Source organism: Hylaeus volcanicus, chromosome 1 (assembly GCF_026283585.1).
Source record: "Hylaeus volcanicus isolate JK05 chromosome 1, UHH_iyHylVolc1.0_haploid, whole genome shotgun sequence".
Lineage (NCBI taxonomy): Eukaryota > Metazoa > Arthropoda > Insecta > Hymenoptera > Colletidae > Hylaeus > Hylaeus volcanicus.
This window is the reverse complement of record NC_071976.1, coordinates 32,164,805-32,192,128: the sequence shown is the minus strand read 5'-3', so window position 1 is coordinate 32,192,128 and position 27,324 is coordinate 32,164,805. Positions and strand designations below refer to the sequence as shown.

The 27,324-nt window shown below is 42.5% G+C and overlaps 3 protein-coding genes across 9 annotated transcripts in view; 2 read left to right on the top strand and 1 right to left on the bottom strand.

The window, feature by feature from the left end:
* The first annotated feature begins 350 nt into the window (after positions 1 to 350).
* On the top strand, positions 351 to 4,267 carry LOC128874094 (mesoderm induction early response protein 1). 6 transcript variants are annotated; one of them, XM_054118443.1, is made up of 6 exons: positions 351 to 729; positions 810 to 934; positions 1,031 to 1,166; positions 1,414 to 2,484; positions 2,566 to 2,693; positions 2,809 to 4,267. In XM_054118443.1, exons 2-6 carry the CDS (start codon positions 906 to 908, stop codon positions 3,428 to 3,430), a joined length of 1,986 nt encoding a protein of 661 aa, XP_053974418.1. In that variant the 5' UTR covers positions 351 to 729; positions 810 to 905; the 3' UTR covers positions 3,431 to 4,267. The 6 variants fall into 6 exon arrangements, with proteins under 6 accessions (XP_053974418.1, XP_053974408.1, XP_053974430.1 ...); XM_054118433.1 differs by having other exon boundaries at positions 351 to 734; XM_054118455.1 differs by having other exon boundaries at positions 351 to 934; positions 1,036 to 1,166.
* On the bottom strand, positions 4,103 to 10,638 carry LOC128874088 (nucleoporin Nup188). The gene is made up of 6 exons (XM_054118412.1): positions 10,424 to 10,638; positions 10,095 to 10,305; positions 9,557 to 10,021; positions 9,355 to 9,479; positions 4,318 to 9,287; positions 4,103 to 4,237 (listed from the first exon to the last, which is right to left on the bottom strand). The coding sequence occupies exons 1-5, from the start codon at positions 10,450 to 10,452 to the stop codon at positions 4,412 to 4,414; spliced, it is 5,706 nt and encodes a 1,901-aa protein (XP_053974387.1). The 5' UTR covers positions 10,453 to 10,638; the 3' UTR covers positions 4,103 to 4,237; positions 4,318 to 4,411.
* Positions 10,639 to 12,565: 1,927 nt separating this feature from the next.
* Positions 12,566 to 27,324, top strand: part of LOC128880699 (cysteine-rich motor neuron 1 protein) — a 242,119-nt gene continuing 227,360 nt past the window's right edge. For both annotated transcript variants that reach the window (XM_054131050.1, XM_054131040.1), the window contains exons 1-3: positions 12,566 to 13,032; positions 16,973 to 17,281; positions 25,105 to 25,247. In XM_054131050.1, coding sequence (XP_053987025.1) covers positions 17,136 to 17,281; positions 25,105 to 25,247 — 289 coding nt within the window. In that variant the 5' untranslated portion in view covers positions 12,566 to 13,032; positions 16,973 to 17,135. The remainder of the gene's footprint in view (positions 13,033 to 16,972; positions 17,282 to 25,104; positions 25,248 to 27,324) is intronic.

Below are 27,324 nucleotides of genomic sequence, written 5' to 3'. Positions count from 1 at the left end.
TGTAGTGACAATAATTCCCACCGTCGATCATAGATGGCGCCACTGACATCTTTATCGATTACCCTTTTTTTTGTCATAAATGTATAATTAGTACAATTTATTGCTTTATAACACTACAGTATAGCGTTAATATGTAAAATTTACTAATCGTATGAATAGTTATTTAATTTGACAGTAATTACTAAGCCCTTTAGTTAGTGGCGCCATCTAGAAAACACATTAGAAACTATTTTCACTACCAACTTGAGCGTTTTCCCACGGATGGCGCCACTAATACAAAAACTTGCTCAGGAGCGTCTTTATGGTGGGCTTTCTGGATGCACCCAATGATTCCATGGCTTTCCCGCTTTTTAGAATGCTGCAGCAGGAGTGTAATGATACATTCGATGAATATAAATAATGTATTGTGTGTGTTTCGACTAATTTTCTTAAAGTTTATAATAACTTTGTGTTATCTCTGTTAAAACGGTTCAAATGGATTTTTAATCAGTTAAAATTGTGTCTTAGAAGAATGTTGGATGTATTATCAAGTATTTGCGCTGAAAAATTTACCATTCTTTGTGAAGATATACGACATTGAAATTAAAAAGATTTGTAGTGAGGTGAAGTGAAATTTAGTATAGTATGAAGTGCCGATAACAAAAGACTTTAAGACGTACTTAATATTGTTTATCGAAATATGAGTTGTTACTGTAGCTATAAACTCTGTACGAGTCATAACAAATTAAGGTTAGGTATGCGTCGTAAATTGCATATTATATCCTCTCGATACGTTACATTGATTACATGAAACAACATGTACAATTCAGGTAGTTTAAGGACAACCTCTTTCAACATTCTAATGGTGCATATCGCCCTGTGCACATATTAGATATATAATTCTAATATCTACACGATATGTTTCTATGCTGATTACTCCAAAAGATATAAACATGTTAGTATACGTGGATCTACATCGATCATTACCATTTTTGCAATTAACAATTACCCAAAAAAACGAATGAAATTTTAAATATTTAATATTTTATAGGGCAGATCGAGATTATGAAATGGGTTCAGCTACAGAAACGATGGTAAATGATTTTGACGATGAACGCACTTTAGACGAAGAAGAAGCTTTAGAAGGTAGTGAAGATTCTCACAACGAGTTGTCCAACTTGCAAAAGGTATAATTCTGCGATGTCTGAGCAAAAACTTTAATATATACGATGTTCACTTTGTAACAAGATTCTGATCCCAACTATTCTAGGATCAAGCCTGTGAAATGAAAAAATCAAGCCCATAAATAATTACAATTATGATAAGTTTCTACAACACTTTGGACTCAAAGTGCGTTCTTGTAGTGAGATTCGTATGTTTAGTCTATTTGTTATATCCGGCTTGATGATCATTTGTGTTCTTGTCTTCTTTCAGGAAGGTGATATGCCACTAAAAGATCTACTTGCAATGTACGGATACGGAGATCCGTCGACGGAAAATTCGAACAGTTCGGATCGAATGTTAATTCCATCTGGAAGCGGTGATCCGGAAGTCGAAGGACAGTATTCGGATAAGGGTGACAATGATGCGGACGACGACGACGACGATGACGAAGCAGACGCAACTAGTAACGAGCCAGATCTCAAACAATTTTATACAGAAATGTTGGTGAAAGGAAAAGATTCGACGTCCTTGGTATCAGGATCAACGATAAAAGGAAGCGGTGCCAGTAGCGTAGGTACTGGAGACAATAGTAGACGACATAGGATTCACGACGATGATGACGACGATGAAGAAGGTGAAGCTGAAGAATGTTCTATGATCGATGGCTGTAGTAACAATGAAAATGCAAGAACGACTACAACGATAGGAAGTACTGTTTCCGCTAAGTGTAGCAGTATAACTGGACTTGGAAGCTGTACAACAGACGATAATACTGTTACCGGAGTAGAAGGTAGCGTCGGAAGTGGCACGGTAGACGGAGGAGAAGATGGAATAATTAGCAGCGGTATAGGCAGTGGTACTTCAAGGTTACTGCGAAGCGTATCACGACCACAGAGCGAGGAGGAAGAAGACGATTGCGATTATAGTCCAGATGAAGAGGATTGGAAGAAGACAATCATGGTTGGTAGCGATTATCAAGCAGCTATACCGGAAGGTCTTTGTCGTTACGATGACGCATTACCTTACGAAAACGAGGACAAAATGTTATGGGATCCCAGCCATATACCTGAAGAAGAAACCGAAGAATTTTTAGAACGGGCACAGTTACCAGCTGTAAAAGGCGGTTCTCTACCTACAGGATCTCACATTAGAGACGACGAGCAAGCATTGTATCTATTGCTACAATGTGGTTACAATCTTGAAGAAGCTTTAAGAAGACGTAGAATGAACGTTGTGCCGCCTACGGATGCAGTTAGCCTTTGGTCGGAAGAGGAATGTCATAATTTTGAGTCTGGATTGCGAAGTTACGGGAAAGATTTTCATCTGATACAAAAGAACAAGGTGCGAATGGTACTTAGTATTTTCTCGAAGAATGGGAAATAATTCTAAGTAACGTTGCTATTATTTTTATTACTGTTACAGGTCAGAACGCGATCTGTTGGGGAGTTAGTGCAATTTTATTACCTGTGGAAGAAAACGGAGCGTCACGATATATTTACGTTCAAGGCTCGTTTAGAAAAGAAGAAGTATGCCTTGCATCCTGGCATCACGTGAGTATTTTCTCTATCCAGAAATATAGCACCGTTTAGTCTGTCTCTTTTATTTACATTTTTCATCGTATCATGATTGAAAAATTGAAGTATGACAAGACCATTGAATCGTAAGCAGGGACTATATGGACCGATTCCTGGAGGAGCAGGAGGGTGTTCGCGATCGCAGCAGTTCACCGAATGTTCATTGTTTATTGTACGGTGACGCCAAGCGACAAAGGTCAACCCCCAGCGTTGCGAATAACGATGAATCAAAAGCTACGGAACCATGGGATAGTGCTGCGGTCGATCCTTTAGCGGATCTCAATGGACCAACACCACCCCCACCGCCACCTCCACCTCCACCTCCACCGCCGTCAACGACAGCCACTGCCACCGTTTCACCTTCAGGTTCGGTTTCAACTCCATTGACAACACCCGCGTATTGTACTCCGTCGACTCGACATTCGGACTGTCCAGTGTCCGACACCAGCTGTACTATTTCACACGCTTGGCCGAACTTGACATCTCGGAGTAATTCTACCTCCTCCATCGTGACGACGATCACCATCAATACGACAACAGCCAGCACCACCCCGACAGTTACGGCCGTTGGAATCGCGAGCACGGTTACAACCAGTTCCGTCGTCACATCTGTTACCTCGAATAATTTTTATCATTCGCGAGCGACGTCGAGAAGCAACGATTCCCACGATTCACCATCGCCAGAGAACATTTTACCTCATTTGCCTCCTTAGCGTCAAATGCGACCTTCGGGTTTCCAGCCTGGAAGGCGTCAAATGTCAATGCGCGACGCGTTCAACTCATCGATCGCGTCACCGCTATCATCGTAACATATAATATTCGTTAATATCACGAATTATATTTTTATACTGTATCGTAGTATGACTATCGATCGCGGCAGCGAAAGGAGATTTCTTTCGCTAAATGAACAGAGAGGTATTAAAAGTACGTTAGTTAACTGAAAAAAAAAGGAAAAAGAAATAAGAAACAGTCGAATGGTAAGTCGCATGTGGACACGAATTGCTAAGCTTTTTCCATTTTCTGCTTTCTACTTTTCGATAACTATCTCTATCGTTATCCGTAGATAAAGTTTAACGAAGAAACATGAGTTTAAATTATTTACATCCATTCGCGTTTTCAGATTTATAAACGTTTAAGTGTTATCCAAGCGAACAAACGATCAATTGCCATCACAGAATTGTAACACCGGGGGAAATTTATAAAGGGTAACCGTTAACGTTATCTTATCACGTGTCTGAGTGCTAACTGTACAAAAATCCAGTTCCACGATGCGGTCACATGAATCAGACGAAGTAAGATCTCTCGATAATCGTTTGACATGTTTAAATTAAATGAGATTCGCTGAAAACTTGTTCCTTCTTTTATTTGTATCGAGGAAGCATCGAAAGTGTCCAAGTGTCTTTAAAGATCGATACGAATATCGTTCGTTGGACACTTTTATAGTGTCGACGGCAATCACCCTCGATTTATTCTTTTCATCAAACTTTTTTTATCCTTTATACGATACCAAGCACGAAAAACTATAATAAAAATCGTTACTTTATTAAGAATTCCAACGTACACCAAATTATAAATCTTTATTTTTTTGTTTGTACACTACCGAATTTTGTCTTCTGTTTCGTTTCCTCATCCACCTTTCCTTTGTCTTCATTTAAAGCACACACGATGTGCTCCATTACGAAATACAATCGTCGCTATCGGTACTGCGTTAAATCCAAAGATTCCACGACGGTTTTAAGCAATTTACCCATTAATGGCAAAAATTGTACGTTACTGATATTGATCGGGAACCGTCCCGTAGTGAAAACTTTATCTTCCAATCTACCGCGTTCAGACTCCTTCAATCTCGCTGGTAAAATGCTTTGCTTCGGATCAAATGGCTGATCGATTGTTCTCACGCTTTTGGTACCAGCGTTGATCAACGATCCTTCGACTGGCCAATTGTCAGGCGTGCCTAGGTGTTCGAGAAAATCGAAGAAAACTCCCAACTCCGTCACCGTTTCGCGCGCTATCAGTTGACGGTCTCTGAGAGCGATTCTGGGACTCCTCACACCTTCCAAGGCTTGGCACAATATTAACACGAGATTGATCTCGAGCGCTAATCTCGTGTTGTTTTCGTCCATAGACTCGAACCAAGGATCACTGAACTTCTGATATTTAGCCACGACGGGGCTGCTACCATTGGTTCCAGTAGTTGGTCCGCTCCCTTTGGTCACGTGTCTGCCGCTGGTCAAAGCCGTTGCTCTCGAGAGGATAGTGTTCTCGCAAATGAGAGGATCGTAGGGTCTCCTGACGAGTCTTGGGCTGCTCAGTAGAGGCACCGTCACGTCAAGACCACTGACGTACACTAAAAATTCCCCACCCACGTTAGACCTCGAAGCTGACCCTGAAGCTGCGTGGATGATCCTTCTCAAATCTTTGCTCGAATGCATTCTCCTGTCCTCTGGCGTGGCGTGCTCCCATTCTCTCTTGGCAGAATCCATTTTGTCTGATTGTCCACCAAACGACCCTGACGAGGAATTCATCGGTTGAGACCTAGAGTGAAGCGCCTGCGTGAACAGCTGCGTCGAGCTAATGATCGTACCGTAGGTTAACCGTGGACCAGAGATCATGCTCATCAGAGGCGGGCCAAAGTTCATCTCCGCCATCGGCGTGTACCAGAAGTCTTGCGTGTATATAGTGTCCACCAGGGTGTTCAGTCTCGGTGAGAAGTGAACGAAGGTGAGCGCGCAGGTGGTGTTTATAACGATCAGCTTGTTGACCAGCAGTCTCAGTTCGCCACTGGGCGATCGTTTGTCGCAAGATTCCAGCTCCTCGGCGTTTTCCATGCTGATTCCGTCGATAATGAACTTGAGGATCCGCGGGCGCAGTAGCAAGTTCACCGTGTTGTCGTACGCCAGGTACATGCATTTGATCAGAGTCTCGCAGACGTTCTTTTCTATCGCGTTCCAAATGTATGGCGATGTGGCCATGATGTGAATGAGGGCGACGAGGGACTGCACCAGGTCTGCAGCCAGTAGGTCTGCTGTATGTCTGAGCAACGTCGAGGCTACCATCAGCTGATACTCGTGGGAGTTGAGGAACATTACGATGGACTTTATGTACATTGTGGGCGCTTCTCTGGTCACGAGACCAGTGAGGAATTCAAGGCCAAGGGTGTACAGCGGCCACCAATCCTGGCAACGCCATTTTCCGTTTGTACAGTCGTCGTACAGGGAGTCCAACATGCTGTTACCGATGTCCGCGGGCGGGATTAGGCTTAGCCATAGATTGGCGATGTCTTTGTCGTTGATGGGGTGCAGAGTGTACGGCGAACGAATGATTAAGTTGAGTAGGTTCAGCGCGGCTGTGCTGAACCTTAGATAGGGATACTTCTGCAGCGTGATGCCGATGCAGGTCATCAACTCGGGTATCATTAGTCGAAGTTGCATGCATCCAGACTTCCGATAGTGTTTCGCTAGAGAGCTTCGTTCTACGTAGGAACGCAACAGCTGCGTGACCATGCAAACGGCCAGGGTGGCGGGCAAGCTCTCCCGAATTCCACGAAGAGTTTCGGCGTTGCTTTCATCGACGTTCTTTTGCACCGTCACGCTGCCAATGGTTCCCTTCTCGTCCACCGTTCGTTCGATAGGTTGCCGTTGGCTTCGTTTCATGAATTGAACGGCTGCTTCCCTCAGTTCCTCCAATTCGCACGCGGCGATCGTACAAGAATGTGCTAACAGATACTCGAGGCTCGTCGCATCCTCGCGCAAAGTGCTCTTCACACACTGTACACACCCGAGGAGCAAAGACATTAGCGTCTGACGCAACGATTTTCCATAACTGCGATAGGCTTGGGCTACCTCTTGCATCAGCTGCGTCAAGCCCGTCTTGAAGATTCTCGAGTCGTCCACGCACATCTGTTTCCAAGAAGTAATACATCGCAGGGACAAAGAAGCTAGCAACATTGTAATTTTCCTGCTACCAAGATCGTGCGATTGTTTCACTCGTTCTAGCAACGATTCCAACGAACGTTGCGTTATTAATTGCGCTTGGATCACGTTCACCGGATAGTTGGTTGCGATTCTTTCGTCGGTTAACGTGACGATAAAGTTGTACCATGATTCTAAATTACTTTCATACTGCGAATAAATGATACTCGTGTCTTGTTTCTCGTAATTACTCGATCTCTCGCTTTCAGGATGCGCATCTTCGAGTATGTAGATCGCCAGTTTCTTCCAGTAATCTTTCGACTTGTCCATAAATTTTCTCAGGTTCATCGAGAAGTCATCCTCAAGCACGGAGCTCTTGAACAGCTCCAAGGTAATTATATCCAACAGGTGGGAGTAACCTTTCGCTCCTGGCACCAGGTCTCTGAAAAGCGGAGCAAACAGGTGAGTCCAGAATTTTTCTCGTTTTCGGAAGAAATTAACAAGAATTTCGTTCCTGTGATACCACATCGCCCGCAACAGCGCCATCGTGCTGTTATACAATTTGTCGCACACAATGTCCTCCTTTTCGTAGATTCGATTCATGTATTTCACCAGAAATTGCCTGCATCCCTCCGTGAAGAACTCCTCCACCGATCGTGGAAAGATCCGTTTGCATTCCGCTGGGTGCACGATGTTGAAGAGTGCTTCCGTCAAGCCTGGTTGTTTTTCCAGGCAAACCGCGACTAGCTCGAGGATGGCGACTTTAACATCTGGCACGCAAGTGGGCGACATTAGTCCTCTACGAGAGGCAAAGGTTTCTCGGATAGCTGTACCGTCCATACCCATGCAAACGAGCAGAGACATAGACGATCCTTCGGCGAATTTTTTCAGCAGTCTAACGGCCATCGCCTGCAATGGCGGGCTAAACCAGACGTAGAGATAATTAACGATCGTGGGTACTATTAAAAGACCGTTGGGTACGCGAGGTGAAGAGTACAAGGCGGCTTCCAACGGTGATCTATTTCCAGTCTCTAGACCCAACGATTTTCGGAAGATCAGCAATCTGTTCACCACCGACAGAGCCAACTGTACGCTTTTGATCGCCTTGAATCCTTTCCCGCGAATCCAATCCGTCTCCGCCATCATTTTATTGTGCAAAGTACGTTCACCGGTGCGGATTAATTTTAGCAACGCGTGTCTCGGTTCCAGATACAGTAAACTGTATGCGACGACCAGTTGTAATTCGTTACGTATGTCTTCTTTCGATAAGCTAGACTCGAGAGCTCTGTGAAGACAAAACATGCTCTTCAACCACAGGTCGGTCCTCTCCGCGTCCGAATTGAAATACCAGGAATCCAATTTTGGCAAAACGCCCTGCAGTAGAAACACCATACCTGGTATCTCTACCGTGTATAAAGCTTCTTCGTTGTACTTCCTGATTAAATATTTGGACAGGATGTCCAAGTACGCGTTCAAAATCGGATAAGAATGAGCGATCGTCTCTATGGAGGATAACCAGGAAGCGATTATACCGCCGTCGAACGAAACTGCTTCCGCGAAGTCCAATGTCTTCTGATACCGGTTGTTGAACCTTGGGTAGACACCTGCGCGCATTCGAGAAAGGATTTCTTCGGGATACTCTAGGACGAGTTCGGACGAAATGCTGATGCACGCGGCTACGATCTTGTATATGTACATTTTGTCCTCGGGTAACACTGGATAGGAAAATCTGTTGATGATTTCAAAGCTCAGTTCCGTTGGAATGACCATACTTTGCGGTATCCCTATGTACTTAATTACTGTCTTTAATAACTTCAGGCCCTGTGAAACAATTTCGGGCAAATTTTTAGTCATCTTGTTGATGTTTGTGTTTCCACCGCCTGCTTGAGAGAAAAGCTGTTCTATCTTGTGATGCAAAGCGTCCCAATAACACGCTTTTTGCCGAAATATCACCACTTCGCGTTCACTCGATAGTATGCGTATGTTTTCGCGGAAACAATTTTCCGATATTGTGTACGAGTTTTTGTGAATCGTGCATTCTTGTTCGTATGGTTTGAATGTTTTGTTATGATCTCGCTGCCGAGGTACTTCCAGTGTCAATGACTGGAGATTGTCCAGTTCCTCCGCGATTGTTTTGGCACTAGTCTCGGACGCACTCGCCAAACCAATTGCAATGTTTGTTAATGGTTCGAATTCGTATGGGAATTGTTCAGCTGCGAATTTGTAGATCAACCATAAACCGTCGTTACGTTCTTCCCAAAACCGTGCTGCCGTTTTAGGAAATTGAATCGTAGCAGCAACGGCATCAAAGATACCATGCAGCGCGCTCAATTTTTCTTCGTCGACGAAAGCACACACCAAGGTGAGGAGATTGTACACGCTACTGTGCACAACTTCGGCATAATGAGTCTTTTCACAGACCATTTCGGTATTCATTAGGTCGTGCAAATAATGGAAGACGTTAAGTTGTATGGCTTTGATTCCAAATGGTTTGAATCTGTTCAATGTATCGACATTTTCTGGATCGATCGCGTAATTTGCTAGCATCCACGATAGAAGCAGTGGACTGTCTTGGGGGGAACTATCGCGAATGCATTTGTGCTCAAAAGTTTCTTGCATGCTATTTCTCACGCTCAGTACCCAGTCTTCCATGTCGATGCTGTAAAAAAGTGTATCGTTATCGTTTTAATTATGGTGGATTTCAGAAAAGGATACAAAAAACTTACTGTTTTCTGGCATCTAACGCTACTAAAAATAGGGCTGCTTGACTGTAATGTATTTCTTCGATTTTCCTGGCAATTGCTTTCTTATCTTCGTGACTTTTTGTACTTGCTAAGCGTTTTGGTTTTCCCTATAAAATCATCGAATCTGTTAAGTAACAATAGTATATCGTTGTGAACAGATTTATTTTTGTAGCATGATACCAACCCCGATGCTTTCGTAGAGTTTCAAGAATGCCGTATCCGCGATATGTATATCGTGAATGATGACAGTTAATATGTGAAGCAGTTCCCTCATTTCGATAAGACTGCTATTATATAGTCTGTGTAAGTACTCTTCTGTACATAACTGCGACCTAACAGGTGGGTTCACCGTTTTCAACATTTCTATTTGTTTTTGGATAGACTCCAGTAACGTTCCAAATAAAACATTATCGAAAAATTTTGCAAACTCCTTCTGGTAACGATGTTCGTTGTCTTTATATTCGACCATAAGTTTAAGGCACTTTATCAAGGACATTCTTTCTGAGTAGTAAAAGTTCCATATGTCGTCAATCAATGCTTTCATCGAAGTGAAATCTACGAGTTGAGATGCAAATGTTTCTGTGCAATTGCGATATTCATATTTTATGAAATTACAAACTAGATCCCAGGTAATTGTAGCATCCAAATTCTAGAAAAATGAATAAACTGGTTGTTAGAGTATTTAAACAACGGGAAGTCATTATAAATTTAGTAATACATACCAAAAGAGGAGCAAGCTTGCTAATTAATTCGTACATTCGCGGCGAAGGATCGTTTTTGGGTATGTTCTGCAGGGATGCTTCTGTATATGGTTTAAAAAATAAAAGACCCTCTTTGAGAAGTTTCGTTTCCTTTTTAATTTCATCTTCTACGAGTTGTCTCTCGCACCGGCATACCGTATCCGATATTAAGACCCATAATTCTTTACAATAACTGAAAGAGATAATTTTCATACGATGACAGCCATCGTAAGCACAGGATCGATTATTAACGAATAATAAAATCTTCATTTTTCGCATTGAGACAATAAAACAAGGTAATATTTACTTACGGTAAACTCTCTACTGCGGGTGCCTCCATTTCAGACGCATCAATTCACGTTAATAACAAGATGTTTATTACAAATCTCTCGCGAGATAATTAAAATAACTTAAATTCTAATAAATACTGCATTTTGATGTTACATATCTGTTTTATTATTAGATGTTTTCTATTTATCACAAGCAACGATGTACGTAACCTCAAATACACCGTTGAATGTGCTGCCCAAACTGAAAACCACTTCACTATTCATGTGAAGCGGCATTGTCGATCGCTGATTGGTCCGTGGATTATTGGAGGGAAATGTACCGGAAGTCGATGCTCAAGTTGGCACCATTGTTCTTTACTAGCTGTGCCCCGCGGTTTCATTCGCGTGGAACACTATTTATCTTACGTCGAAATGTCTTTTCTTATTCCTTGTATACATCATAAAGGAAACCTCTGTGCAAAATTTCAGGTTTTTAGATTCAAGGGTTTAGCCTGGACATTAATTGTAATCAGTCAGGGTTTCATTCTTATTGTATATAGATATATTTGAAAAATGTTTTTCTTTCCATGAAGCGCCCCCTCATGGTAAATCGTTTACTTAAAGTCAGGCACTTTGTTACCATTAGTCGACTTGTAGGGCAGTCGGTAACAATGCAAAAAATATTTGTAGATGTCTCAGATAAATTACTCGATCGATTAAACAGTCGTGCCTTCAATAATTCTTCCACGTTAGTTTCTATGGGAAGAAGCGACATCTAAGATATTTTCTCGTCTGCTCTAGGCAAATTACAAATTGCCCTTCTCTCTGTCTGTATCTAAATTGCTATGGAAGGAAGGTATTCGAGACCGAATGTATCGTGACATTTACTTATCCTACAGAGTGTGTCCAAATTCAATTACAAATTCAATTACACAACCATCTCGATTTAATGCCGAGCACGCGTCTGTAATTCATTGTCGTTCACGTCCCCTTTACAGTAATTCATAATCGCACACGTTGCTCACTGGGTAATGCGGGACTATTAAAACGTCGTTCTATTTCGAAACAGCTACAAAAATGAAATTAATGGATTTTTTCAGAGCGAGATTATACTTGATGGGGCTTGGGAAAACGAAAATGAACATTTTTTAATTTCGCTTGCTATTTTAATGCTCCCCTTTATTACTTTAAAAACGTCTTTTATTACTTTGAAAACATATTTTTGCCGAATTATAAACGGCTTCCATGCTTCTCGATATAAATATCGTTATAATAAATTACGTGTTATAAGTTATATTATTCGAGCTATTAGTCTCCGTGTATTTTGTCAGTGTGCTAAATCCCACGTGGCTTTATGCATTGACCATTTCAAGTCTTGTAAAATAATTAGATTCTCTTTTATTATTATTAATATAAACTGAACTAAACAAAAAAAATAATGAACTCTTTACTTTTCACTTGTCCTGAAACACTTTCAAGTCATGAAAAAGTTTGTATTTTTTACGAGGACTCCGACTGCAAGGAGTTAGTTATTCAATTAAAAACCTTATAATCGAAAATATACCTCAACTAGAAAATAAATTAACCAACCATTTAACCTAAATTAATATAGTATCCACGCCTCTATACTCAACAGGGCCGGCGTGACCTTTTGCGGGGCCTGAATTCACATTCGAATCCTACACTTCAATTTTACAACGAGGAATGATTTATTTACAATTATTTACAAATTACAATTACAATTATTTACAGATAATAATACTTTGATGATTTTTGTCATTTCTTTCAATTTAATCATCGCTCCTAAAAAAATGTCTTGCATCTCAGCAAAAATTGCTTCCATTTGTTAATGGTATCATCGGTCTGTAAAAAGTTCATCGAAATCGGTACCTTTTAATTCAGTAATTTTCGTAGACCGCGGGGTCTTTTAAAACGCGGGGCCGAGTTCTGGCGAACGCGCTGAACCTACCTTGCGCCGGCCCTGATACTCAATAACTAGTCGCATAAAAACATTACTAGTAGATTGAGAAAATAAGAACATTATTACTAGCGGGGTGTATTTGCGAGTTCAAATTTCCATCCCTTGCAAAAATTTGTAAAAATTTGCAAAACTTTCTACCAACATTTTCGCGAACATAATCGTGTGTCAATGACACAGACTAATCGACGAGATAGAGAAACGACCCCTGATAGAATAATAGCTAGCATATGGGGCGCATATATGCATCCATGGTCCACCTTTGGTTTTCGTTGAAAATATGTGTCTCTATAGACCTGAAAGGGTTAAAAAGTAATCATGGTGAAAGAATCCCGTCGGTTCCTCCCCGTGGAACAATCGTGGGGGAAGAAACGTGCCCGTGGGGAAAGAAGGCACGGGCACAAGGGCGTCAGGGCGCCGACGCGGCCCGTCGAGGCGGTCGACGCCGCTTCGTAGACGCTATTCGTCCACCAGTGCACGTTCGTCTTGAACATAGAGCGCGTCGCGTACTGGTCGCGGTCGGGAAACGGTTTTGGCAAGCGTCGAGCTGCCGTGCGCGATATGTTACCGCGAGCGTGAGAGAGAAAACGTCGCGCAGGAACCGAAGGATATACTATATCACACCGCGTTTCCCATTGGAATTACTATGCGATCCTACGCTGCGAAAATTCTTGTAAATATGTTCGACCCTCCGCGGGAGCGTTTTTTTTTTTTTTTTTCGTTTATCGAGAAGACCAGGGAAACTCCAAAACGTGTTGTCGCGCGCAGCTCGAGTCATGTAGCGTCCTTCGAAGAGCGTAATTGAACATCTGATCGGCATCGGTCTTTACGCCAAAAATTCCATCCGTCCAATGTTCACTACGAACGTCTATGACCGTTCAGCGTGTTTGTACACTCAATTTTCATTTTACAGAACTGGATAACGCATACGTGTGTTTTTTTTAAGTTACATTAACTCGCGTGACAGGACCGTCCTCTGAGAAAATTCATTCTGGAGATCTGTTTGGAAAGTAAATAAGAATTCGTGGCATACAGAAACGAGTACTCCGAAAAAAATCGCATTAGCGAGACAAAGTAAATAAGGAAACCGAGCTACGTATTCTGTCGCACAGCTTCTTTATCGCGATTCTCTATCACGATTTTCATCCATCGATTGTCGACATCGCCAATGTTCCATCGAATACGTATGCGCGAGAACCATTTTCGAAATGATTGATTTTCGAAATCGTATCGGAGCAAACAATTGGCGCGATGAAAATGGAGTTCTCTCTTTCTGAATCGTACATAAAAAAAAAAAAACTACCCCATGAAACGAGAGTCGAGTGTATGCACGACGCGTGGATAAGTCTTGCGTCGGAGTTGTCCGCAGTGAAAGGGTTAATCGGGGGCAGTTAGGGGAGCGGTGTCGGGTGGTTTGCTAGCTCTGAAACCTTCCAAGTTTCGGTGATGGAAAGGATCCATCGATCGGCTCGATCGCCCGAGAGTGGGACAAAGTAGCGGAATCCTTAGTAAAACGATCGTTAAAAAAATAATAAACAGAGCTAGACAGGAGAATCGTGAATAGATTGCGGACTTTATGCGTATAAAATGTAAATTAATATAATAAATACAAGCTAAACACGAAGGAAAGGTATGTGCTCCTATGCGAGGTGAAATAACGATTTTATTGTGTTAATTGTAGAATGTATTCAACATTCATTATGCATAGAAAGTCTTCTTTACTACTTCTAAAATCTGCAATCTAATTACGAATGAATAATGAAACATCGAAACAAAAGAACGACGAACGTCTCGATAGAACCAAACACGTTCAATAATATTTATCGCAACAAAGGGTTCATCGTTAGTTTGTCTTCTCGCCAGACGATACTTCTAGAAGTAACCTCTCCATCGATAATCCGTTCTCGCTAGCGCGGTTGTGCTTTTGTTATGCACGTGCATCGCGATTCTTGTTACCATGCATCCGTCGGGAAATACAGCCAGAAGGCGAAGCATTCTTCGACGCGTATCATTGGCAGCCGAGAAGAATGTCTCCACGGGGTAGACGCGGTTTAAATGATTCCGCACCGCCGCAGTGCATCGGTGGTTTGGTGTCGGAACGTTGCAGCTACATAATTGATGAGTCGGAGTTAAGAGTGCAATCGGTTCGGTTTTCGAGTGTTTTCGTTAGCGTCAGCCCAATGAATTTATGAGAAGAACGGATCAACGAGTCCTCGAGATACTTACATAGTGGCATCGAGTATCGGAAGAATACTTCAGCTCGTTCTTATGATATTTACAAGTAGCTCCACTAGAAAACAGTAGCAAATGTACAATGGTGTATTTACACTTTGCAGTATTTATACTTTAAGAAGTATTTTAGGTGAAGACACCATAATCTGTAACAGTACTCAGTTTTGTCAATGAGACTTGGAATATGGTGGTAGCTGGTACCAACCTCCCGTGGAGGAATAACTTTTCGTTAGTTTCTTGTATTATTTGCGTTTTAGATATCAACGGTATTCGTTCAGGCATTTTTCGCTACCCTTTTATTATTAGTCAATGTTTCTCCTTCGTAAATGCACAGGAAGATTCGCTACGTAATTGTTCCATTAATGACGAACAAACATCCAGCAAGTTACCTAACATTTTCTCCCAGCAGGATATCACAAAGAACATTCGACTCCTTTCAAACCGCCAGCTCACTTTTGCCTTTGTTTTTTCCCCACTCGATGCACCCATTGTAATCGTTTTCTTTCTTCCGATCATTTCGACTCGGATACTCGGCGTTGTTGCCGGGGAACGTTACACAATCGACTATTCGCGCATTTATGAAGGCACGACGGAAAATGGTGAAAAATGGCCGTGACAAAATTTAAGATACCGTCTAAAATGCAAACGATGTTAAAACACCGCGGGGGAACACTTTATGCAGGGGAAATAATGTAAAAAGAATCAGGTCCGGGAGGGTTGGAGCCAGCGATCCGTTTGAACCTCCCAGGCAGAACTGGGGAATAATATCGCTGGAGTTCACCCAAAAATATCCCCGCATGCAAAGTTTCGAACAAGTTTCCGAGGGGTGAGTCTCCCTCACCGGTTTTAAAGTGTTTTCTCGTGAAACTACGTAACGAAATCGCGTTGGAAATATCGTAAGAATGTGTAAGCCCTCTCGCGAGTACATAAAGGATTCATGTTTGTAAATGTCGTAAGGATTTTGCGATCTATTTAAGTAATTGTTGCTTAGGATTGACAATCGAAGCTGTTAAATCGAGGAGCTTCTTGATTTATTTAATTCCATTACTCGGGGAATACGGTTGATGCCATAAATAGAACCTTTAACAGTTTGTTCTAGTCTACATCAGATGTTATCAAATTCAAGTAATTTTTTTTTTCAAGGGATAAATATATATTTTAATCCAAAATAAAGAGTGATTTTATAGTACGAGTATTGAAGTTCATATAGACACCTTGGTCCCGTATCTTGCCCACTTTCAAATATATTCTAATAACAAAATCCGTAGTTTAAGTTCGCACTTGCGCTCTAGAGACCTTATTGACCCAATCTATGATAGTTATAAGAATGAATGGAGAACGTTTGCGAATACGATCTAAATAATACGAGTCGCGAGAACTTCCGTCATATTAGCGACGAGACGCATTTTAAAAAAGTACATAATATTCATTGAAGCTGGGTATCGGGGTTAAAAGCAAAGACAAAGCACGACGCGTTCGTGCGGGTAATTCGTGGCGGCCGTCGATAATTTATTTAGTCGCTGATCGACAGGCCCGATCACGCGAATCTCGCAGCGAGAGACGGGCAACATTTTATTCAAATAATAAATATCGAATGAAACCGACGCGTCGCGATTTATTCGATCGAACAATGTTTGTTTCTCCGTTGTGAAGTATTTCATCCCCGGAGCACGAACTTTTCCATTTTTATTAAAAAAAGCGACTGTAGAACGATCCGCGTTTCGTTCCAGATTCGCGTCCAGATAAGATTCTTTATTTTCCCGTCTCCGACGAGCACTCGTCGCCCATGGATCGATGGGTCGAGCGGGATTATCGACGCGTCAGAAAGTTTGCCAGGTCTCGTTGCAGCGGTTAAATTACAAGGGTAGGCCGCGGACGCTGCGAAACAGCCGCAGTGGCGCACATACGCGATGAAACACGCTCGAATTTCCAGGAACCGTTGCTGGAACGTGACGATACCTTTCACCCACACATTGTAAACGTCTCGCGTGTCCATTGGCGGCTGAGAAGAATGCCCCTCGGTTCGAATCATTCCGTTCTACCCTTATGCCAACGATCGATGCTTTAGCGTCGAATGCAGCTACGTAACTAAAAATTTGGCAAAAAAGAAGAGAAGTCGTACCCCTCAATCTCTATTACAGTAAAACTCGCTACAGAATAATAATCAACTATTCCGAGGAGCTCCAGTATTCGCTCGTTAATTTTCACTCCGAGAGGAGTTTCAGCCCAACAATTTCAATCTGATCCCCCTCCCCAACAAATCTCTGTATTTATTTCATCCGTGGTTTGGAGTCGAATTCTGGTCACTCGATAAACGCTCCCGCGAGATCGTGATTCGCTGTTCGTCAGCGAAAGGTGATAACACGTGTCGTGGTGCGCAGGTGGCGAATCGGAGCTGAGATGTACAGGGCTGCGAGTCCTTCCGCGACGAACTGAGCGTTTCGGGGGACGTTTTCGCGGCAGTGAAGTAATCTAAGAGAGGCAGAGGACGGTGACTGAAGCGGGAAGGTGTGTGGGGGTAGCAGATCGAAAGGGTGGAGAAAAATGAGGGCCTCGTTGCTGTTGCTGGGGGGCATCGTGGTACTCTCGATCGCGGTCGCGAGGGCTCTTTCGTGTGTGTGCTCGCCCCTCGAGTGTGACATTCTCACGGACGAGGATTGCCCCGGAGGCCTAACTTGGGACCCCTGCAAGTAAGTTGCGCCAGATTCACGTTTCCACGACGACTGGAAAATTACTTTTCACGGGGACGAAACCGTTCCATTCAATGCACCTGGGGAATCCATGTGTCCCAGAAGATGTTGCGCGTTTCAACATTTGTTTACTGTTGCTCTACATTTCGTTTACCTCGGCGAGGTGACTCTTTTCGCGTAGGTTCGTCGAAAGGGCCTTTCAAGAATTTTTTTTCCAAGATTTAGATACATATTACGATCCTAAACAGAATGATTTTGCGGTACATGTATCGAACTTTATCCATAAATAGTTTTGTAGTGATATGTTTCAAAATGGTCTGGATACAGCAAATTTCCTAGGAAATTGCCTTGCTGTGGTTCTTCTTCGACGAAAACTTAAACCTCAATTAAAGATGAGGTTTTTCAGTAACATCGCTGGAAAAATCCTTTTCAGTTAGTGGATAATCAACGAGTCGAAACGTCGATCTCATGAATCATACATACGTACATACATAAAAAAAAAAGTGGAAGATTCATCCACATATTATCGGAAGCCGCGGTGATAATTATGAATCAGGCAAATAGCGAGAATCGATACGCGTTGGAGCATGAATGAACTTCGGACCTGATCTTCTCATTTAAAATACCGAACGGCAATATCGTTTGCCTTGAATTGCTCGGAAGTATCCTTATGTACGCGCCTCCAAGAATAGACCCGCTCTTCCTTGTATACCGATGGTGTACGGAACAAAGTTTGGTCACAGCGACCCCATTAATGGAATCTGCAATTTAGCAAACAGCTTTAGTCGCAACGTTCACGTTTACTCAGATTCAATGGGCCCGTTTAGACGGTGCGTCAACAGAGCACCGATTCAAATGCAGTCGGACGCATTAGTTTGCAACAAACATTGATTTTATTGTGTTACGGAGTTCCCGGTTCGTAATGGATATAAATAAAATGGGACGGTTCGTTGTTTTATTTTATTCTAGCTCTTCGATTATGGAATGAGCTTGGTTGCTAGTGATAAACTTGATACTTGATTTAATAATAGAGTACCTATAGGGTATCACATACCAGGTATAACTTATAACCAGACTGCAGTACTTTATGCAAAATAAAATCATTCCGATCGCACCTACAAAAGTCGAATCTAAACAGGAGCTTGATTTTACTCTGGAAACATTACATGAACTTTACTTTCGATATCTTTTTCATACTGTTACGAAACATCATTTCTAAACATCATTTCTACCATTTAATTTAAACAAATTTCTTCAATAGACGTAGAGGGTACGAATATTTATAGGACTGGCTGTATATTTTGTAATATATACCGAAGCTTCGAAACCTAGGTACTTCTATAATAAAACTGTAAAGGAACTGATCACCATGTACGGCAGTAAAGGATCACAAAATCCACCCCGAAGTACTGTTCAAAGCGTCTCGTTATTGCATACTGTGTGCATTTTTTAGCTTCTCGTACATTCGAGTTTCTTATAAATGCATAAAAATCCGCAGTCTACTCACAACCATCGTCTTTGGTCTCCTGTTATTAGTCTGCCTTTTAGTAACCCTTATTATTCGTTTCCCTCTTCCAAATTTCCACATTTCTTCTTAGATTATAACGGCACTTTTGTTGGCTGCTACACAAGCCAAAAGTTCCGTCACCAAACGTTTCCACCAAAAGAATACACCTGTGTTCGTTGATCGCGAGAATGTTCGAGAAACGACGCGTTGCTCGCGTACGTGATAAATTGTTTATGCGCTTACCTCGCCTCGGATGTTCAGCGTATCGCTGTAAAAAGCAGCGCGGCACGGGAAGCGAGGAGAAAAGTCTCCCGTTTCCTTGACACAGGCGTGTCTCGTCACCGTATATGGGCCATCCACGGTATACGTAAACCCTCGTGTTTTTAATTCGACGTCGTCGCCTCTGAAGTTCGCCTCTGTTCCGTGGCGATCGAAGCGTATCTTTGTTTTACTCCGTCGCGTTTCAGCCGCGGATTTTCATACGATTCTTCGTTTCTTTTCGGAAAAAGTCTTTCCGGCCGCGTATCGGAGCCGTTTGAGGGGTATCCGCGCGCAATTAAAATCCGCAGTAAGGGCCCTCGTACCCCTCGTTCTCCTTTTTCTCGCGGGGAGCGAAAAAAATTTTTGTCCTTTGTTGCGCAACGCTCTTTGTCGACGTGGCTCGGGGGCGAATTTTATTCGGACATTAGCGGCGCGCCGATGGAAAATAGGGCACGATAAAGGGAAGCCCGTACGTTCGAGCCAAACTGGAGGGGAACAAAAGCGCGTCGGTCTTCGAAATTTTCAACCGCGTGCGCGATCGGCTCGTTCAATTGTTCCCGCGTCCGTGTTTCGCACATTTCCCTCCAATTTCGACGATAAACAATGCGAACGAGAAGTTAATTAAGCGCTTATGCCCGCCTAGATTGTTTCGCGCTGGATCCGGTCGCTGGAGACGGTTTAAGGAGGGATTCCCATTACGAGGAGCGATTGTTTCGACGATTATTGGATTTTTTTTTGTAGCGATAACTTTCGCGAGTACAAGCACGAACTTTTAAGGGTGCGTTTATTGGGGTTCGAGGGAGGGGTTTACATTTTTTTCGAGACGCTTTGAACGGTACTTCGGGGTGGATTTTGTGATCCCTTACTGAATGATGTTTCGTAATATCGAAACTATTATTTAATTTAGTCAAGCTTCTTCAATCGACATACGGGGGTATATTTATGGGATTGATTGTAGATAATTTCAGAAAATCGAATGATGAAAAATCAATTTTTTCGCGGTTTATATACCCGCGAATTAATTAGCGTTCAAACGTTTCCATTGGATATCCAATCAGTCATGTTAATGGATTAATTCGTCAGTATCGATTTCTAATTAACGATTATACTTCCAACCTGGTTTCCCCACAGAGTGGAAATACGTGAACTTGAATACAGGTTGAACTTACCAGATTTGGGATATCGAAAATCGACAACGCAGTGGCCGTTTAAAAATATCGGAATTATTGAATTTCCGGGAGGGAAGCGTGGAATCGAAAACGACGGTAGAATTCTCCGAAGCAGTTATATCCTCCCCGCAGGGCCTTTTCGAATTCAATGGGTGTACCTAGCGTTCATCGCGGCCAAAGAATCCTTGGAAAGTCCTTCGGAGCGAGAGAAGTCGCTCGGCTGTTCGACTCGAGCTCGAGACGATGGGGGGTTGACGAGCCATCTCAGGAGGAGTGCCTCCTGTGGATTTCGCGTAGGGTAAACATTTTACGACAATCAAATCCAACCCCCTCGAAAGGTGCCTCGAATCCTTCGTTGCGAGCACTTCCCATTTTCTAATTAAATCCCACCCGCATTTAGGGCGCGTTACACCTTGGATTTATCAATACTTTTTTGTTGGAAATGTTTAACTTAATGGGAGATCCGTTTGAAGGAGTTAAGGCAGGCAGCGTTAGATCGACTTTAATTATTTAAGACACTGAAGTGTTATTTAACGCTTTATAGGTCACTGGTATTTATTGTTACCACTAAGAAAGGGGCGGGAATTTTGTATTTTTGATTATGACAAAAAAAAAAATGCCCAGGGAGCTCTGCTCTATAAAAGGTTAAGCAAACAAAAATCCGTTTCTTTTGACTCTCGCAGCAGTTACGCCTCTCGACTCGTGCTTGCAGTCAGATGCAGAGCTTTCGCGGTGCTAAATATTTTTTTTTTCCGATGCATATCATTCTGGCAAATTGATTTAAAATCCAAGGTCCCTTGCATTTATTCGCGCCTTGCGGTGACTCTTGACGTTTCCAGAGGATCTCTTTCTCTCTTTCACGGAGAAATTCGTAAAAATATCGATACTCGGTGATTCTGTTTTCGCGTGTCTCGAGCATGAACTGGACAATTTAACCACCTTTGTGCCCGAATAGAAACGAATAATTTAGTTTGCGGCCCGGTGCAACGGTTTCCACGGAATCGCGCACACCGGTGGCTCAAAGCTTTGAGAATCCCGTCGTTTTTTTTTTTCCAGCCGGGGTTGTTCGCGAGCTTCGACTCGAAAAAGCTTGTCACGCGTTACGAGTAGCGTTATCCGACAAACACGCGAGCCGCGGATTTCAACGTTGAAACGCGTCGCTAATTGTAAGAGTTAGAGAGCTGCATCGTAAAACTTGATTCTGCTCTCTCTTTGTGCCGGGCGTACGCGAAACACCGTCCCTGATGCGCGAATTTAAGGGGTTACAACGGCTTGGTAAACGTGTAATATTCATGGCTCTTTAAAAATTAATTGTAGTGGAAGCGCGCGTTTCAAAAGTTTCTGCTTCTGGCACGCGGGTGTGTATTATCCGGGCGAAACATTTATTCCTTCCCGAACTTGTTTTTCGTTCGAAACTAACGAGAGCTGCTTGTTATCCTCTTGTTTTTTTAGGAGCCATCTTCCAAAGTAGCGTGTCGTAACTCTCGTAGGTAACCAAGGAGGCGTGAGTGGTTCGGGTGGTCGAACAGTGGTGGCCTTTCGAGAATTTCTTTTGTCGAAGTGCGAGGGAATATTTAAACGGAACCAATTAGGTGATATTAAGTAATGGTAGAAACACTTATTTATATATTTTTCCCTCGGGGAATTCTTTTCGATGAATATTAAAATATCCCTTTTACTTTTAGATCCGAAGCTTCGGAAAGTACAATTTTTAAAAAATCGATTTTTTGAACAAAATAGTTTTTCAAAGTTTCACGTAGAGAACAAATAGTTTCATTGAAAATTAACAAGGGTGGCTTCATTCCAAAACCCTTGTTCCTGCCCCACTGGACAAATTTTTAGTAGCCATCCACCGAAGTAGTACCTCTCGTAACTCTCGTTATTATTTCGACGATATCCACACAAGCAACACCCGAGACGATCGTAACTTAAAGTTTCATACACGAATAGTTTCTTCGAAGGCAGTTTCCTGAAGATTGCCAGCAGCTTCAGCTTTTCTCCGTTTATACCTGTTAAACGGTCTTCGAGGACAATTCCGACGTCTGGTCTGTTTATGACTCTCGCATCTATGCAAATACGTAGCTCGTATCGCTCTCTTCTTATCAGTGATGTACGCGCAAATTCCCAATTGCCCATCGTGAACACTAAGCTCGTCGATCAATTTGCCTCCGAGCACCGAGATGCTCGCCTTTAGCATTCTTATTCGCTCGATACTCGCATTCCTTACAATAGATGATTTCACTTCCTGGTTAATAATCTTCCCCTCTTGAATATTCAATTAGAGAAACTAAACGCTGCGGCAATGGATCTTTTCCCGCCAAGTACCTCGCGGGGCATTAATACTTAACGTGCGCGCTTGCGATAAAACCTTTGCGCTCGAGGCAATTTTTCTTGGTATCTACCACCAATTCTAGATGCTTTCTAAGCTTATGTTAGATTGACTTCGAAGATGAGATCTCTAATTTGAGATTTGAAAATCAGGTCGCCTTTACACCTTCGACGATCGTTTTATTGACACTTCGCGGTCCAGTGAAATTAAACTTAAACAAACATTATTGTTGATTGATTTACTGCGTAAAACCAGGTGGTGATCGAGAGTCACCTCTCGAGTTACCGTATCGCGTTAGTATGCGACTGAGTCGTGTCACCTCTCGAAGGGTTAAAGCGAGGAGGGTTGTCATCCGTTTAAACGCGGATATCGCCGATGGGATCAATTGTCAGTTATTTTTAAGACTTTAATTTGTCGATTTACGGAGGAAACGTTTGTTTTCGAACATGGCGCGGCCCCTTAATCCATTCCCTGTCTCGTACGTCAAAACCGACACACGGTTGTCTACCGTGACACGCTTTTTGTGTCACGTTTGACACGCGATACCATTTTTCCTGCAGCTGGGTCGGAGGGAAACATGGAAATGCTTCATATAGAAATATAGCCATGGAAAAATACGTTGGAATTATTTTTAGACTCGTAATGTTGCGATACTTGAAATTCCGATGCAATATTTAATATTTTATTTAGAATTCAGTTGAGAGTTGTCGAAAGAGAAGATAAGGGATAAGGAAAGCACAGACTGGATGTTACTTTGAATTGAAATTTCACCGAAACAATAGATGAACAAAGTCAATGTAAGATTTATTTGTCTGCTTTAAAATATTAGGTTGGCCATAAGTTTCGTTCTTATATGGACGACAGTGCTTTTCACCGAAGAACTAAAATGATTAATCCTGAAATTTAAATGTCAAAGAGAATGAATTTGAATGAAATACTTCGTTGTGGCGCGACACGTTGTGACGGGATGACGCGCGATGCGAAGACGGCGAGCGAGAAACGGAAAACGAGCCGAACGGAGGCGTATTGAGAATTTATTGGAAAATGTTTAGCATGCGACGCTATTGTCGGATCCGCTGTTTCGTGGTATTCGGATTAGGAGCCGCCAGTCGAAACGTATCGCGGCTCCTCCGCAATATACGTGCAGAATCCAAGCCTCGAATGAAATTCAAATGCACTCACGGAATGAAGTACCCTCCGATGCAACGTCGACCGTGAAAAAGTAATCGTTGCCGCGATCCTGCGCGCTGCGCGAATTTTTCTTCGGCGTTCCGTTCGGGTAATCTTGAATGAAATTTCTTGTTCCCGTAGCTGATTGAAACTATGCAAGCCTTTGAAACGGCGACGTAAAAAGAGCCCCCTCGTTACTTTAACTTAATGGCACACGCCTCGCCGTGTCCCGTTTTTATTCGTTTAACGGCTTCTTTGAATATCGGGCGTGAATTATTTTTAAAAATTATATTCATTTCCGCGATAGCCCACCGCGGAGTTTCCATCCTGATGTTCGTTCCTCGGGGAATCATTTCAATTTTAAATTATGTGTTTTCTGGAAAACCAAATTTTATTTCTTGCGAATCCTTCCATTAAACCTCTCAACCCGACCTTTTTCTGCCTGTATTTCTTCCTCTTTTAAAAATTAATCGTATTAAACCAGTTCGTATAAGTAACACTTGTAATTTGGCCAAAGGCAATCAGGAATATTCCTTGGGACATGTACATGTCCGGCTAGGGTCGAAAGGGCTAATGATTACTTTTCTTTTAAATCGATTTCCACTTCTTAAAATTCCTTTAAAACTCTCCAGCTCGAGTACTCCGACTCGCTAACGATTGCGACGTGTAATCCATAATTGCAATTGCATTCGCGATCGCAACGGTTAATCGTTAACGAGATTATACTTTGCCGAGGGGGTCATTAAATGGCAAACCGTGACGTCGAGGGCGACAAATCTTCTCCCGCGTTACGCTTGTTACACGTGTCGTGGCAGGGAAAATTGTTTCGTAGGGATGATGGGAGGCAAGCAATATAAAAGGATTGATTGTCCCCGATCCCACGGCGAGACGGAGTAATAAAATTGCTCGTAGCTGGAAATTTTCTGTGCGGAGATGTTCTTCTTCGGTATCCTTTTTTTTTTTTTTATCCGTGTATGCCGTGTCTCCCTTGTTCCCACGGTTTTCAGATACCGTGACGCAAGCATTATCTTTGAACGGTTCCGCGACTTTTCTCGGCCATTATAAACCAGGTTGAATATCGTTTACCTTCAGTGGCTTTGTTACATTTGAGGTCGTTTTCATAACGGCGGAGAATAGAATGCGCGAGGGAAACTGTGTTTATTTCGACGAGACGCTATGAATCTTTCCGTTTTTAATAATAACGCGCCTCGTTCACCGAGAGTGGACCGCTGTTCTCCGATAGGGCGAGCCCTTAGAGAGGGAGTTTCTCACAGAAATTTCTAACTTGGAAAAATAACTTAAATGCGTCTTTGAGTAGTTTCATTCGGAGGGTGTCTTCAAACAAATTTAGAAACTGAATCCGAGTAACGCCTGCAATCGTTTTCAGATGCTGCAAGGTTTGCGCTCGCGTCGAGGGTGAGCCCTGCGGTGGCCTGTTTGGCTTTTCTGGAAGCTGCGCCGACGGTCTGCAATGCGTGATCAAAAATCTCTTGCCCAATACGAGGGAGGTGGACGAGGGAGTCTGTACAAGTAAGTGCGACTTGTTTCTATCTCGACTTACGTTACGGAGGTCAACAAGTTCGTACAACGACGCAAACGTGGCCATTCATTTGGAATACGGAGAATGGGGGCAACTGTTCCTAAATTTTAACAAGTTAAATGTAATTAAAAAAATTGAAACGTTGTCATTTTAACAATAACACGTCGATAAGCGAGAGAAAACAAAAATAACGAAGCTTTCTTCATTAACGATAAAGCTACGATAAAGCTTGCTTCGATACTTCGAATCATTTTTAAAGTCCATAGAAATAAAAGTAGACTAAAGAACAATGGAAAAGGATTCTCATAAATTTTTGCAGGAACTTGTTGACCTCTGCACAGTCACGTAACGTGGCTCGAATATTAAATTGGCCTCTATCTTGCTCGATAAAGCTCTCTGAAATTGTCGAATGACAATCCGAAAGCGGAAAAAAGAGAATAAACGGGTATGCATCGATATTTTTCGAAACGCTGCGATTAATAACGTTGTTCGTGAAAATGTACGCGTTCGTCGATTACTGTCTCCGTTTTCCCGTGTTTCCGCGTTTCCCGCGTCACGGCCACTAATAATCCTGCGCAAACAGCGCAACGATTGTTTCGATCGAGGGTCGCTAATGCAGTGGCGTTTCGATTCAATGAGAGCGAGAACAGCGACGCGTTCCGATGCGATTTGATTTTTCCCTAGCCGATACACGCTTCTCGTGCATTGTGCAACGCTTTCGGCGACAACGATATGGTATATTCATTTCGAAAGTGACGGCCGTTGTTTCGAATAGAACATCTAGACGCGATGTTTAACTAACGCGTTGATTAAGTAGATTTAGTTGATTAAGTAGATTTAGTTGATTTAGTTGATTTACACTGTAAAGAAGGTTCAACGTCAACGAGGGCTCATTGAGGTTGCGGTGAATTAAATCGAGGTCGTAATTAAATGATAGATGAGAGGGTCCCAGCTCTGTATACGGAGAAAAACACAACAATAATTTCTTAAAAAATTGCCTTCCTTACAAGTTACCGAAAAAAATCGATGCATCAAAGTAACGTCTGGGGTCTGAAAGTACGTTTTATCGAGTATTATCAATTTTAGCTTCCACCTCCTCTATTCGACCTGATAAAACAACAAAACCAAATACAATTAGATTCACGCCAACGTCATAACGAATTGACGGACTAATTTCCGGGAGGACGAGATAAAAAGGTTCCGTGCCAGGACAGGCATCGCAGGCCAAGCAAAAATTGATCGACCTGTCCACATTCTACTTACTCATCGGGCCAACGTCCCCCTTAACCCGAGAGTGATCTTTCTTTCTCCCTACGATTCTCATTTATTCCGGTCATGTTGAAACGTTGTTAACGGGGACAGTCTTTTGCGGTCGTGATAATCGATACAGGATGGTAATAATAGTATTCCGTCGAGGGCGTGTAATAATACGTGGAACAATTTACAGAAACATTATTCAGGGGGGTTCGTGTTGCACTCGTAACGTTGCGCGACCCAATTCGACGCGCGAGTCTTCGTGTAGAAGTGTCGCGTTTCGAGCGGCTAAGGCAGTTTAGCTACAGTTTGCGAAAGTAAATGTGTCGTTAAACGATCACCCGTGTTAAGGATCCTGCGTTCGAATTACACGCGGTTCTTGGAACGCGATTACAATTCGAATCCAATCGAATCTGTTGCGCGATCGCGACGTGTTCTTGCAAGGAGGGATTCCTGGTAGAAACGTTGCAAAATTCGATATTCTTTTTTATCGGGTTCCCATGGGTGCATTAAGAAATATATCCTGCGAATATGACATCGATGTACAGTCAGTTCCATAAATATTCGTACATTCCGCGTTTAACGAAATCTAAATTGAACGATATGTTTGATATTTTCAAATAAATAATTCATTATAAATACGAACAACTGTAAAGTTTATTCGTGTACATAGTTATAACGAAAGATTTATTTGAAAATATCCAACCTATCGTTTAATTTAGACAGATTTCTTTAATATACATAGAAGGTACGAATATTTATGGGGCTGACTGTATGTAGAGTTACCGAAGGTAGAATATTTCTAAGGCCTGG

Bases quoted from the DNA above. Each gene is read 5' to 3' on its own strand.
- LOC128874094 (XM_054118443.1), top strand. From the start codon at position 906: ATGCTGATTACTCCAAAAGATATAAACAT. The intron at 935-1,030 runs GTTAGTATACGT...AATATTTTATAG, and splicing joins ACTCCAAAAGATATAAACAT to GGCAGATCGAGATTATGAAA. The intron at 2,485-2,565 runs GTGCGAATGGTA...TTACTGTTACAG, and splicing joins ATCTGATACAAAAGAACAAG to GTCAGAACGCGATCTGTTGG.
- LOC128874088 (XM_054118412.1), bottom strand. From the start codon at position 10,452: ATGGAGGCACCCGCAGTAGAGAGTTTACC. The intron at 10,306-10,423 runs GTAAGTAAATAT...TATCTCTTTCAG, and splicing joins CCCGCAGTAGAGAGTTTACC to TTATTGTAAAGAATTATGGG. The intron at 9,480-9,556 runs GTTGGTATCATG...ATGATTTTATAG, and splicing joins AACTCTACGAAAGCATCGGG to GGAAAACCAAAACGCTTAGC.